Source organism: Lepus europaeus, unplaced genomic scaffold (assembly GCF_033115175.1).
Source record: "Lepus europaeus isolate LE1 unplaced genomic scaffold, mLepTim1.pri SCAFFOLD_47, whole genome shotgun sequence".
NCBI classification, from domain to species: Eukaryota; Metazoa; Chordata; class Mammalia; order Lagomorpha; family Leporidae; genus Lepus; species Lepus europaeus.
This window is the reverse complement of record NW_026909346.1, coordinates 1,091,744-1,104,873: the sequence shown is the minus strand read 5'-3', so window position 1 is coordinate 1,104,873 and position 13,130 is coordinate 1,091,744. Positions and strand designations below refer to the sequence as shown.

Genomic DNA, 13,130 nt, shown 5'->3' with positions numbered 1-13,130 from the left:
TGAAGCTGAGGATGCTGGGGACGGGGCCGAGGAGACCAGGGGCGGGGCCGAGGAGACTGGGGCGGAGTCCTGGGCTGAGAGAGGCTGAGAAGGAGCCCGAGAGGGTGGAGCTGTGGCCATGGCAGCTAAGACCCCTACATCCTGTACTGGGGTGCGGCTTCCATCCGGGCTCCTCCACGCCCCCCACCCGTCGCCCAGGTCCTGCTAATGCGCCCCTGGGGAGGCAGCAGGGGGCGGCTCCACTAAGCCCCACCCAGGCTGTGGAAGAGGGGGCGTTGGGCCTGGGGCTTTGAGGGGTGGGCAGGAGCTTCCCTGGCCACCTGTACATAAGCCCCAGGCGGCTGCCTCCACCGCGCTGGCCCCCGAGGCGCTCTCACGTCCGGGAACGTCCATCCTGAGCTCGAAGCCACGGGGACTTCCCGGGGTCTCGGGGACACCGGTGCCACCTGCTTCACCTGGAGACACCGGCGCGGGGCTGTGGCCTGGTGCTCGGAGCAGCGGGGCGGGGGCGGCAGACGCAGCACCCCGGCCCCCTCCCCCGCGGGGGAGGGGCAACGTCTAGTGGCTGCGGAGTCTGCCTTGGTCCACCGAGCAGCGGAGTCTCGCCGTGGGCAGGGCCCGTCCCTCAAGGGCCCTAGGCTTCCCCATCCGTGGAACCCCAGGGAACCCCCAAGGAGCCGCCCACTGATGGGGGAGACCGAGGCCGGGCGCGTGCGTCCGTGTAGTGGCGGCCGCCCCGGGGCTGCGGGAAGGGAGAGGTCCCCTGAGCCCCGGATCAGCAGACAGGGGAGCGGGGGAGCTTCCTGGGGGAGGGGCTTCGGAGGCAGGGCGCTGCGGGACATGTAGGAGTTCTCTCCCTGGGAGCAGTCACCAAGGCCGTTCTGCCTGGGGTGTTCCCTGGGGAGGGGCTCCAGGGCGTCGCCTGGCCTAGGGGAGGCGAGCAAGGTCCGCCCACACCAGCGAGGAAGCCGCGGACCCGCAGGACCTGCCCAGCCTCAGTCTCCCCTCCCGCTCCGCTCCAGCGCTCGGGGTGCCATGGGCTCCAGCCAGAAGCAGAGGTGTGGCCCAGACACCTCTCGTGGGCAATGCCCAGGTGGGCGTGGCCGCGCCCTGGCTCCCCGGGCCCCCACGGTGACCCCCACACGGAGAGGCCTTTGCTACGCAGGCTTGTCAGCCCCCCGCCGTAGCTGGGGGGGTCCCTAGGTCACTCTCAGCTCCTGGCAGTGGTGGGCAGCCGCGGCCCGAGGCGCCCTGCCCGCTGACGGGGGAGGGGTCCAGGGAGCCCCCGCGCCTGGGCCCCTCCGTCCATTCAGTGCGGACCCGCGCGTCAGGTTCCCTCTGCGCGCAGTTGTGGACTGGGGTTGGGCACAGGGTGCGAGGTCAGCCCCTGGCTCAGGGAGGAAACGCCTCCTTCCAGAGCCTACGCCTGCCTCCGCAGCGCCTCTGCATGCCCGGGTCTGGTGCCCCAGGGAACAGGGACCCTGGGTGTGGGGTGGGCGTTAGCACGCGCCTGAGACCCCTGCACCCCACAGCTCCAGCCCCAGCTCTGCCTCTCATCCCAGCTCCCTGCGAATGCACGCCGGGGAGGCAGCGGTGATGGGCCAGGAGCTGGGGTTCCTGGCGCCCATGGGAGCCCCGGGTGGAGCTCCTGGCTCCTGGCTCCAGCCCGGCCCAGCCTTCGTCCTTGGGGGCATTTGGGGAGTGACCCAGCAGGTGGAGAGCTGCTCCCGCGCCCCGCATTCGCAGGGATAAGGGTACCCTGCAGGGGAGGAGGGAGAGGCTGGTCCAGTCCCTGCCCATGCAAATCGTGCGCAAGTGAGATGCAAATTTATGCAAACGAAATTCAGCTGGCTGGCGAGCGCAGATAAGCGCGTGCCCGCGGTGCGTGCATCGGGGCGCCCCAGCGTCTGCCTGGGCTTGCAGCGCCGCGTGTAAATGTGTACGCCGGGCTGGCGGCCATGCTTCGTGGCCGACACCTGGCGGCCAGACGGAGAATGCAAACGGTGCACTCCCCGCGCAGAGTGCCGGACCCCGCGCTGGCCTGCGGCTGGGGGAGGAGCGGCGGTCAGGGGCGGCTTCCCGGAGGAGGCGCTGCGCGTGGGGAATGGGAATGGGGAGGGAGGGAAGGCAAGGCCGGAGGAGACGCCCGGCGGGGGCCTCGCCGCGCTCCGAGGCTGGGGAAGGGGCGGGAAGGCCCCCGGGGCCTCTCTGGGCAGGGGACAGAGCCCTGCCTCCCGCGGCACCCCTGGCACCCCGGCCCCACAGCGCCACCTGCTGGGGACGCCCCTGCCCCGGGCAGCAGGCTGCAGCCGTGCTGTTGCTAGGCGACCTGGAGCTCGGTCCAGCCTCGGGCCTTGCACTGGAGCTGGGCCAGCGCCTACCATCCGTCATGCCTGGACTCTGTGATCAGCTCCTGCGGGAAGCACCCTGGGCCACCCCTCCCCCATGGGGTGGCGTCCCTGTACCCCGGCACTCAGCCCGGCACCCCGCAACCTGGCTCGGTGGATCCTTCCTGCGTCTCCCGTGGGCGCCATGGGTCAGGAAGCAGGAGCCGTCCGAAGCCGGGGGCCCAGCTGTGTCCGCGGCGCGCGGCTGACCCTCCCCTGCCCGCAGGCCCAGCCTGCAGCGCTGGAAGGCGGCGGCCTTGGCCTGGGCGCTGTGCAGTTCTCTGCTGACCTTCTGGATGTGCCCAGAGGGCCTCGGACCCGCGCTGGCCCCGCTGCGCCGCCCGCCTCGGACCCTGGACGCCCGGATTGCCGGCCTGGCCCAGTACCGGGCACTGTTGCAGGGCGGGCCGGCCCCAGGTCCGCGCCTTCGGGCAGGGCCTCGGAGGCGGCGCGCGCTCCAGCACTCTGGCGCGCGGCCATGTGGGCTGCGCGAGCTCGTAGTGCGCGTGAGCGAGCTGGGCCTGGGCTACCCATCGGACGAGGCGGCGCTGTTACACTACTGCGCAGGCGTGTGCGAGGCGGCCACGCGCGTCCACGACCTCGGGCTGTGGCGCCTGCGCCAGCAGCGGCGCATACAGCGGGATCGCGTGCGCGCGCAGCCCTGCTGCCGCCCGACGACCTATGAGGAGAAGGTGTCCTTCCTGGACGTGCACAGCCGCTACCACACGGTGCGCGAGCTGTGGGCTCGCGAGTGCGCCTGCGTGTGACCCTACCTCACCGGGCCCGATGGCACGCCGCGATGGACTGCGCGTGCGCAGAGGACGGCCTCGCGGCTGGGGGACTCGGGATAACCACCTTGAGCTAAAGCGTGGGAACTCCTCGGAAAAAAATTTAATGGGCAGCCACTCCTCATTTTATACTCTGCATGTAAATAAAATGTAGAATAAAGATTTAAAAGTGAGGACATAGAAGTAACAGGATTTGACACCAGATGGCTTTATTACATGAAAGAGGAAGGAGTCCAAGGAAAAAATCGTATTTTGGTACTGTGGGTCAGGCTAGCTGGTAGTAATGCCTTACGCAAGCATAAAAGAAGAATGAATGCTATGGTTTTCATTTCAGATTTGCTGAGCTTGAGATGCCATTTGCAAAGCTACAAAGAATCTCTCAGTAGAGTAGAAAACATGGTCTACAGTTATATTTAAGGCTTAAGCTGTAAGGAAACAGGAGCAACAGATCACAGCCAGATATGTCAAGGAGGATTGCATGATGGGATAAATCAGAGACCTCACGGAATAGTGAATGTGTTACCAGTAGAAAAATACAATTCCAGGAGAAATACAAGAAATCAATAATAAGGTCAAGAGAGGAACAAACAGATGAGAATTTTCAAGGGACAATCATGTATACTAGTTTTAAATATGGCAAAGACAAAAAGTGAGAGGTAACCATTTGGCCTAGTGCTTATTATGTCAGTTAAGATTGTACCTTTGGGGCTGATGTTGTGGTGTGTGCGTTACACTACCAACTGCAGAGCTGGCATCCCATATGGGCACCAGTTCAAGTCCTGACTGCTTTACTTCCAACCCAGCTCGTGCACCTGGGAAAACAGTGTACAGTGGCCCAAGCCCTTGGGTCCCTGCACCCATGTAGGAGACATGGAAGAAGTCCCTGGCTTCTGGCTTTCGTCTGGTCCAGCCCTGGCCATTGTGGTCTATTGGAGAGTAAACTAGCAGGTGGAAGATCTGTCTATCTCTGTCTCTCTCTCCCCTCATCTTTCTGCAACTCTGCCTTTCAAATAAAATGAAAAAGCTTTAAAAGGTTTGGACTTTTACTAGATTTTCTGCCTTCATATGCTTTCATGATGCTGAATATCCTTCTCTGGTTCTGTGTTTCAGTACATCCTTAGGTATGTAATTTGTAAAAGTGGATGAATGGCGACTAATTCTTTCCATTTGTTTGGAAGGCCTTTATTTCACCTTCACTTATAAGTGAGAGCTTTTCTGAGAATGATATTTTGTGTTGAAAGGGTTTTGATTTTGTTTTTCCTTTTTTTTTTCATTTTTATTTTTGGACTTGGACCATTTCTCTGCATTCTCTCCTAGCTTGTAGGGTTTCTGATGAGATATCAGCTGATAATTTAATTTGAGACTTTTGAAGTTAAGCTGGCATTTCTCTCAGGTACATTTTAGGAGCTTTGCTTTATGTTTTGCTTTTGAAAGTTTGACAATAATGTGTTGTGGTGGAGGACTTTTCTGACAATATGTATTAGTAGTTGTCTGTACTTCCTGTACTTGGGTGCTCAGATCATTCCCAGAAAAGCTCTCATTTGTAACTGAAGATGAACTTTCTGAACAAACCAATGGACTTAACCCTCCACTAAGTAAAACATTTGACAAAAAGTAAGAACAAAACAATAAAAAAATTCTTCCTAAACAGTAGAGATAAAGGCTGTAAACATAATCAAATCTGAAAATTGCAGACTGCATTCTTATGACTGCTATATCATGAAGTTATCATCTCTCCACTGGTCAGCTGTTACCTACAAATATATTTCCTACCACTTTTGCATACTATGACTGTCAGCATTTCATTGTAGTTAAGAAGGTAAGCTCTTGAATTGTGTCTTCTTGACAAAATGATTTTGAGACTTTGGAAAACTAACTTAAAATGTCTGCGTTTATGATCAGTTCCATCAAGGAAGTAAAGCTAAGCACATGTATCTCAGGTCACTTTGAGAGTTAAAGGAGAGGCTGTTTGCAGGTCCCAGAGAGCAGTGGTTGACACACGGTAAGTCTTCAACAAAGGAAACTTGTTATCAACATTGACTTCCTGGCAGGTGCCATGGCTCAATTGGCTAATCATCCACCTTGTGGCACCGGCACACCAGGTTCTAGTCCCAGTCGGGGCATCGGATTCTGTCCCAGTTGCCCCTCTTCCAGGCCAGCTCTCTGCTGTGGCCTGGGAGTGCAGTGGAGGATGGCCCAAGTGCTTGGGCCTTGCACCCCATGGGAGACCAGGAGAAGCACTTGGCTCCTGGCTTCAGATCAGTGCGATGCACCGGCCACGGCAGCCATTGGAGGGTGAACCAACGGCAAAAGGAAGACCTTTCTCTCTGTCTCTCTCTCTCTCACTGTCCACTCTGCCTGTCAAAAAAAATTGACTTCCTACATCTTTTGAAGGGAGCCATCATGCTTCTGATATATTATGTATGTTATGGTTGTCTTATCAGTCCATTCTCATTCAATTCTACATCTTATCTTTACTGTGACCAAGAAAATCCAAATATTTCTTTCAAGATTTCTGATTGTTTATGTAAGGCTACCATTGAACTCAGCTTAAATGGAAAAAGAATTTGATGTTTAATAGAAAATGATGAGTCTACACTGTCTGATATCAGTTTATCCCCACGCATAAATGCCTTTTGCAACCTGAATTTCTTGTTAGTAATTAACAGCCACGATAGTTCATTTTAGAACTCATTTGAGTTTGCATTTGACTTGGGTTTTCATCCCATCCTGATGTCATAATCCACATACAATATTCAGCAAAGTACCTGATCAATATTTAAAGTGTCAGCTGTTGTTAGGGTTTGTGTGAGACATCTGTGACCACAGTGTGCAAATGACAACTGCACACTTTGTCTTTCTCTGTATGGGTGATTGGTTCCAAACTGGAATTCTGCTTCCCTTCTCCTGATTATTATGCCAAGATCTTCACTAAGAATAAACTATAACCACAAAAATCCAAGCATTTTTTTTCAAATTATGATATATTAGAAGAAAACAGGGAAGTGTGGAGAATAATATATGAACACCTTTGTATTTACCACTTAACTGCCAAATTTTAGCTTTCTCATGTTTCATTAGAAATAAAAGAAGCAGGCATTAGAGACATAGATATAAGTCTGTGTACATCCTTCCTAGATTTCATTAATTTCCTTGCTCCTTCTGTTGAGAAAACAGAAATTTTGTTTAATTTTCTGCCAATTTGAACATCCTTATTTTTTGTTTCATTTTAAAAACTGCATTAATTTAAATGTTGAATCAACAGTTGTGTTTTCCATAAGTAGTTTCTTACTTGCAGTCAATCTACTATACTCCATAGCAATATGCCAGAGTACATACATAACAAAGCGCATGCAATATAGAATGCCCACAAAGCAACATCCAAAACAGCAGGAACAAATTTATTGTTTCTTCTTCATAATTTCACAGATATCTTAAACTGTAGATCTTAACAACCGCAACATTTAAATTTTCTTTGTGTTTTTTTATTGTCAATAACTTTCCCTTTCATTTAAAGGAGGTATTTTATGATTTTTATTGCCATATCAAAATTGCCAGCACCATTACTCTTGTGCTTTAAGGGTTATTGTAAGGAAAAGAAGGACGACTTCAACACAAACATTAATAACACAACACTGGATCTGATCATTGAGATGGCCCCTCAGAGGCTAATGCCTGGGGAGAATCTACAGCATAAATACAATTGTTTGACAAACAGATGATTCATTTCCCAGGTGGATGCAGTCATAACAAGATAGCACCACACTATTCAGAAGAGCATATAGTCTAAAACTTATGAATCATTTCTAGAATTGTCCTTGTTACACTTTCAGATAGTAGTCTACCACAAGAAACTCAAACAATGGAATGAAAAGCATGCATAATGAGTGAGAATTGTATTGACAGAAATAATGTTGAAATCACCCCAAATATGATGAAAGAAACAAATATAACCATCCAAACCAAACAAAATCAGGGGAGGAGAAGTTGGAGAAATACTAGGAATAAGACTGAATTAGCAAAGATGTGGAGAAATCAGAAACTTAGGTGCCAGTAAAGGTCAGGGACAATACTACTGCTGCTGTGGAGTACACTGTGAGAATCCCATCAAAACATTAAAGCATCCAGCAACTACACTACGGGGAAAGACCAGATGAACAGAGTATAGGGTCTCACACTAATATCATGCACAACTGCAAAACATTGAGAATCTGTTCATGGATGAATGGATATGCAAATATCAAAATGCATACAAATGGAAGATTGTGTAGCCTTGCTAAGAGAGCAAATTCTAACATATACTACATGGATGAACCTTACAGACATTATGCTAACTGAAAAAAGCCAGTCACTGAAGATAAATATGCATTTTAATTTACATTAGGCACTTAACATAGTTAAATTTATAGAGACAGAAAGTATAGAGAGCATTAAGAATGAGAGGAATAGGGAGGCACTGTTTAGTGAGTAAATAAAATTTCATTTGTACAAAATGAAAATATTTATGAACATGGATGGTGGTGATAGTGGATCCTTATGAATACATTTAACACCACTGATTATATACCTAAAATGGATATAACAGTCTATTATATATGTGTGTGTGTGTGTGTGTGTGTTTTACCACAATAAAAATTTTAAAAATCAGGTGAAACTGCTGCCTACAATGCTGGCATCCCATGTGAGTTCTGGTTCCCAGCTGCTCCACTTCTGATCTAGCTCCCTGCATTTGGTCTGGGAAAACAGAAAATGGAACAAGCTTATGAGCCCTGCTACCCACATGAGAGACCTAGATGAAGCTCCTGGCTCCTAGCTTCAGGCCAGCCCAGCCCTGTCCATGGCTGCCATCTGGGCAAAGAACTAGTAGACTGAAGATTTGTCTTTTTCTTTTCTCTCCCTCTCTCTGTAACTCTTTTAAATAAATAAATACATATTTAAAAAAGAGAAAAATATATATTTAAATACTTTACCTTGATCAACAACAGTGAAATCCAGTGTTTGGATTGCTGAGTTTGATCTGAGAACAGCCAAACTTGTGTTTTGCAGTGCTGTTGAGTACCCATATTATTTTATTTTTGACTTGTATATTGTATTGCTTTATACTACTATAAATTTTGTGAAAACAAGATGTGTATTTCACAAGAAAAACAAGCTATTAAAATGTTGATTGAAAATATCTTAGGTCCAGAATATATGTTTTATATCAACATTGATCATAAGATGTTCAAGAGAAACACAACAAAATTTTTATTTACATTAATGTCCAAAAGAACAATCCTTTTGCTGGATTTTGGAGTCTCTGCAACTCCCATACTAAAGAAAGAATAAGTCACTTAATTTTTTTTACTATTATTGTTTAATATAAAGGTTTCTAAAAGGCATAAAAATTTAAAACAAAACATATTTCGAATCTCAGAAAACATTTGAGGAATAATCATAAAAACATCATCAAGACCAAGGGAAAACTTGTATCACAGCAGTGCATAGTATTGCCCAGAATTGCAATGACAACAAGTAGTCACAGCAGGAAGGTTTACTTTCATTTAATTATTATTTTTAATTCAGTATTTCAAAGATACCTTTTAAATATTTTTAAATATTTTTAAATATTTCTGAAGTTTACACTTAAAGTATACAGTTAGTCATCTTGCAAATTAGATGAAGAAGACACTGATGTGTGATAAAATAAAATTAGAGACCTATTATTTCAGCACAAATATTGTTATACCAGTCATAGAAGCTTAGTGTTATTATTTGGAGTGTTGTTTAGGTTTATCAGTTTATTCTCAGGTAGAATTTACTACACATTGGCACTAGTTGGAAAACGGAATGAAAATGCCAGCGATTCATAGCCTTTAGTGCATGTGTAGAAATTTTCAGACCATGCAATTTGCTTAATGACATCTGGCACAAACTACAGGCATAGAGACAGACTGTGTAAGATGTCACATGCTGATTGCAACAGCGTCTATGTCACTGAATGTTTTAGAGTAACCCATAATGACAAATGATGAGTTAATAAAACAGTCAATCTGACAAATCCATTGGTTTCGTTTTAAAATAAAAGCGACTAGTGAAAGGAGTTACATGCCCTTACAAATCCCAGGCATTAATGCATGTAAATTGCAATCCACTCAAACAGGAAACACCAGTTCCCAGAAGGCACTGGAAACATTGTATAAAAGGTTGGGGACAGGAGCGGCCTGCAGGAAAATCCTCTGTGCTAACAATTGTTTGTCCAGTTTGTTTGTAACTGTCATGCAAACTGCACTCTGCCTTCCACCGGCGTGAGAGAGAAAAAATGAAAGCGGTGTAAGTAGTAAACACAAGGATTCTGAAGCGGTGGGTTCCTTTCCTAAGGCTGTCTTTCCCTGTCCACACAAGAAAAGCCTCTTGGAGATGTAGAGCACTAGGCTGCCCATGTTTTCTGGGCGGAGCGGAGTGGGAGCCAGGCGCTGTCTCCAGGGTCGGCGTGTCTGCGGGGGAAGCTGAGCTCTGTGTTTCTTCAGATGCCCCAGCTGCAACCAGCTGGGACTCTCCAAGCGCCCGGTGCTCCAGAAACCCGACCCTGGGAAGCAAGCTGGGTCCGGAGCGCCACCTGGACAGCGTTGGCGTAGATCTCCCACGCCCCATGGGTGAGTCCCAGGGTCTCCCGGCTGCCCCCGCCCTGCGGTCTCACCTCTGCACAGCTGGGGTACGCTGAGGCTGAGGCTAAGAGCCAGGCAGGAACCCAGCGCTTCAGGACCCCATCTCCAGCGTAATCCTAGCTGGTCTGCGGATGTCACAAAGGGCCGGACTGCTGGCAGCACCGCAAAGCAGCACTGGAAGCCCCAGTGCTGAGGACTCAGGAAGACAGCTTGTTCCCGCAGCGTTTTCCTAAGCCAGCTCTTGGAGACGGGATGAGCGGGAGCCGGGTTGCAGCAAACGGCAGTTCTGCTAAAGGTCATCCTGCCGTTGGGTTCTTAGGCGCGCGGAGGCGACAGGGATCCTGCGTGGCTGGGCAGGTAGAGTTAGACAGAGAGAGGCAGACAGAGAGAAAGGTCTTCCTTCCGTTGTTCACTCCCCAGATGGCTGCAACGGCTGGAGCTACGCCAATCCGAAGCCAGGAACCAGGTGCTTTCTTCCTGGTCTCCCATGCGGGTGCAGGGGCCCAAGCAATTGGGCCATCTTGTACTGCTTTCCCAAGCCACAGCAGACAGCTGGACTGGAAGAGGAGCAACCAGGACTAGAACCGGTGCCCATATGGATGCTGACGTCACAGGCAGAGGATTAACCCAGTGAGCCACGGCATGGCCCCAGCAAAATGAATTTTAAGATGTGTTTTTACTCACCACCCAACATGCTATTTGACCAACCTTGCTCTGAAAAGGATTTTATATTGTTTCTTCTTTGTTTGCAAGTGAGTCTGGCTTCATTTCCTAAAAACCGGGCACAATTAACTTTGTGTGGTTCAGTCTCTCACGAAGCTCTGTGCCCAAAGACCCACTTTTCAAAATCTCCCCAATTATTTTTCTGCTTATGTTGAGAAAAGTTTAGGGGAGTCTCTACCTTGGTTAATTGTAGAGTGGATGCTGGAAACCGAGAGACTCAGACATCACGGTTGCCCTCTTAACCAGTTCAGAGCAGGCAATGTAGGAACTTCTGAGGGGGCGGCGGGTGCCAGGGTGTGGCTGGGGTTGTCCCCTTTCCTCTCCAGGCAGAGGGGAAGGAGGTGGTGGGAGCAGAGAGAGAGGAGAGATCTGGGGGGAGGGACACGGCTGGGCTCACACGCAGGCTGCTTCCACACATAGTGAGTCCTGGGTTCCCCTCTTTCCCCTCTGGCTCCCAGTTGTTTTCCAAAGGAGAATCCCAGCAGTGGTGGTGGGGAGAAAAGCCCCCAGATGGTGGTCCCATTTTGCTAATGGCAAGGGAGAGAGATTCCATTCACTTACTGTTTTTATTCTTAAATCCACATATGTTAGGATAAGGTATCCAGAGTTGTAGCAAAGTAGTTTCAGACAATTTCCCACTTCCTGGTAAATAATGTTCCTATTGAAAGCATGCTTTAATCATCCTGTGGCATATGCATAAAAAAGGTATTTTTTTAATTTTTGAAATGAGATGTGAAATATTAATTTTATGGTATTATTTATACAGGATAATGCTAAATCTCAAACTAGAAAATTAGAAACCAGTCTCACGAGATATTTAGCAAAAAAGAGCAGGCTAAGAGTTTTAATTTCTCATTTTCCAGGTTTCTTTCCACTATTCTGAAAATATATGAATCTTAACAATCATGTAAGGAAATAAAATAACATTTGGTAATGGTATAATTTATTAAACTTCAATTTAAAAATATTTTAGAAAACTCTCCAGAGGACATAAAGCTACCTGAAATGCATATTCTATGCCCAGATGCCTGGAGCAGGGAGTTGAAATGCCATTCTTTATTACCTGGCAGACAACTTGTGGAAGGCATTGCAGTTCAGAACCTCTTAGTTTTCTTAAGTGCCATTTCTATCAAAAAGTGATACGTACTCCTAGACCTATAGCTGCATGTGCGGTTTCTCATTTTTCTCTTCTGATTGATATTGATCCCCTAACAGTCAGCCTTTCAATGTGGAGAGTACAGGAACTGTTCCTAATTTCAATTCAGAGGATTCATCCTACTCTTACTGAACTCAGAGCTAGCCTATTCCAGGTGGATTTAAAATGTTAGAGCACTACAGAAATTGAGAAAGCAAAAAGAAAAAAAAAAAAGAAAAGGACAAATCTGTTGTGAATCTTCTGCCTCGTATAAAATGTAAAAGAACCTTTACTAATCACATATGATCCAATCTACTGTTTTAAGGTTTTTCTAAATAGGTGCTTAAAGTACTGAAAGTGAATCTGTATATCACTTGAGGGCAGCATTTCCCAAATTGTTTTCTGCAGGTTTCCTTATCTCCCCAGGTTCTTCATTTATTTCTGGAAAATAAAAGTTTTCATGGCCAAATAATTTTGGGAAATATCCAAATTATAGCAAACTGTTAGAGATTCATGGAGAATGGGAGTATATTAAATACTTTGAAATTCCCTATAAGTTTCCCCAAAGTGTTTAATTCAGCATTTTTGTTTTTTACAAGATATTTTTTCAGAGCACTTATTACCATATTAAAGAGTCAGTGTTACAAAGAAAATAACTTGGGAATGTCATTTTCATACAAAACAGAATAAAGCAGTAGTGAAATTGGCTTTCACTATGCACTTAATGCTTCTGGCTCCCCAGAAGCTGTTTGTCAAGCAGCTTGCATGCAGTACAGTATGTGTTTTCCATAAAAAATGGTAGATTATGGAAAAAGGATTTCCAATGGAATGGAATTGAAGGAATAAAAAAATACTCCTAAGAACTTAAAGAATAATAAAATGACATTTTAACCTTGTGCCACAAGATCAAATATTTTGGATGACTAAGCCATCACTGTAAAAAATTCATATTAAGCCATACTATGAAAATAAAGCATGGATTGATTAAAGCCAAAATAGAGGTAAAGAAAATGTAAAGATCAGCTGGAGCAGTAAGAGTAGGCAGCCTGCAGAAATGCATCCTTCATGTCTCCCGGAAACTGTGCACTGATTTCTTCTCCTACATTTGCTACTGGTGACACATGTATGGCCAGAGTTTCTAAAATCAAAAAGCAAAATTTTGTTGCAGGAGTTAAATTCCCATTTGAACTGGCTGGGACCCATCAAATTACTATATTATAACATAGAGAAAACACCAAATAACATTTGCCTTGGCAAAGACACTTGGATAACAATCCAGAAGCACAGGAAGTAAAAGCAAAAACAGACAAATGACTTTATCTCAAGCTAAGAAGTCTCTGCTCAGCAAAGGAAGAACTCAACAAAATGAAGAGGTAACCAAAAAATGGGGAGAAAATGTTTGCAAATTATACATCTGTGAATGATTAATGTACAAAATATATAAGGAACT

General features: G+C 47.3%; 1 protein-coding gene across 1 annotated transcript; it reads left to right on the top strand.

Annotated features, from left to right (window-relative positions):
- Window positions 1–1,935: 1,935 nt before the first annotated feature.
- Window positions 1,936–3,154, top strand: LOC133755434 (neurturin-like). The gene is made up of 2 exons (XM_062185544.1): window positions 1,936–2,402; window positions 2,614–3,154. The coding sequence occupies exons 1-2, from the start codon at window positions 1,936–1,938 to the stop codon at window positions 3,152–3,154; spliced, it is 1,008 nt and encodes a 335-aa protein (XP_062041528.1).
- Window positions 3,155–13,130: the final 9,976 nt, after the last annotated feature.

What these genes read in the sequence shown, in the direction of transcription:
- LOC133755434 (XM_062185544.1), top strand. Translation starts at nt 1,936, where the DNA reads ATGTGTACGCCGGGCTGGCGGCCATGCTTCGTGGCCGACACCTGGCGG. An exon ending in ATCCGTCATGCCTGGACTCT is followed by an intron (nt 2,403 to 2,613) that starts GTGATCAGCTCC and finishes CCCTGCCCGCAG; the next exon opens with GCCCAGCCTGCAGCGCTGGA.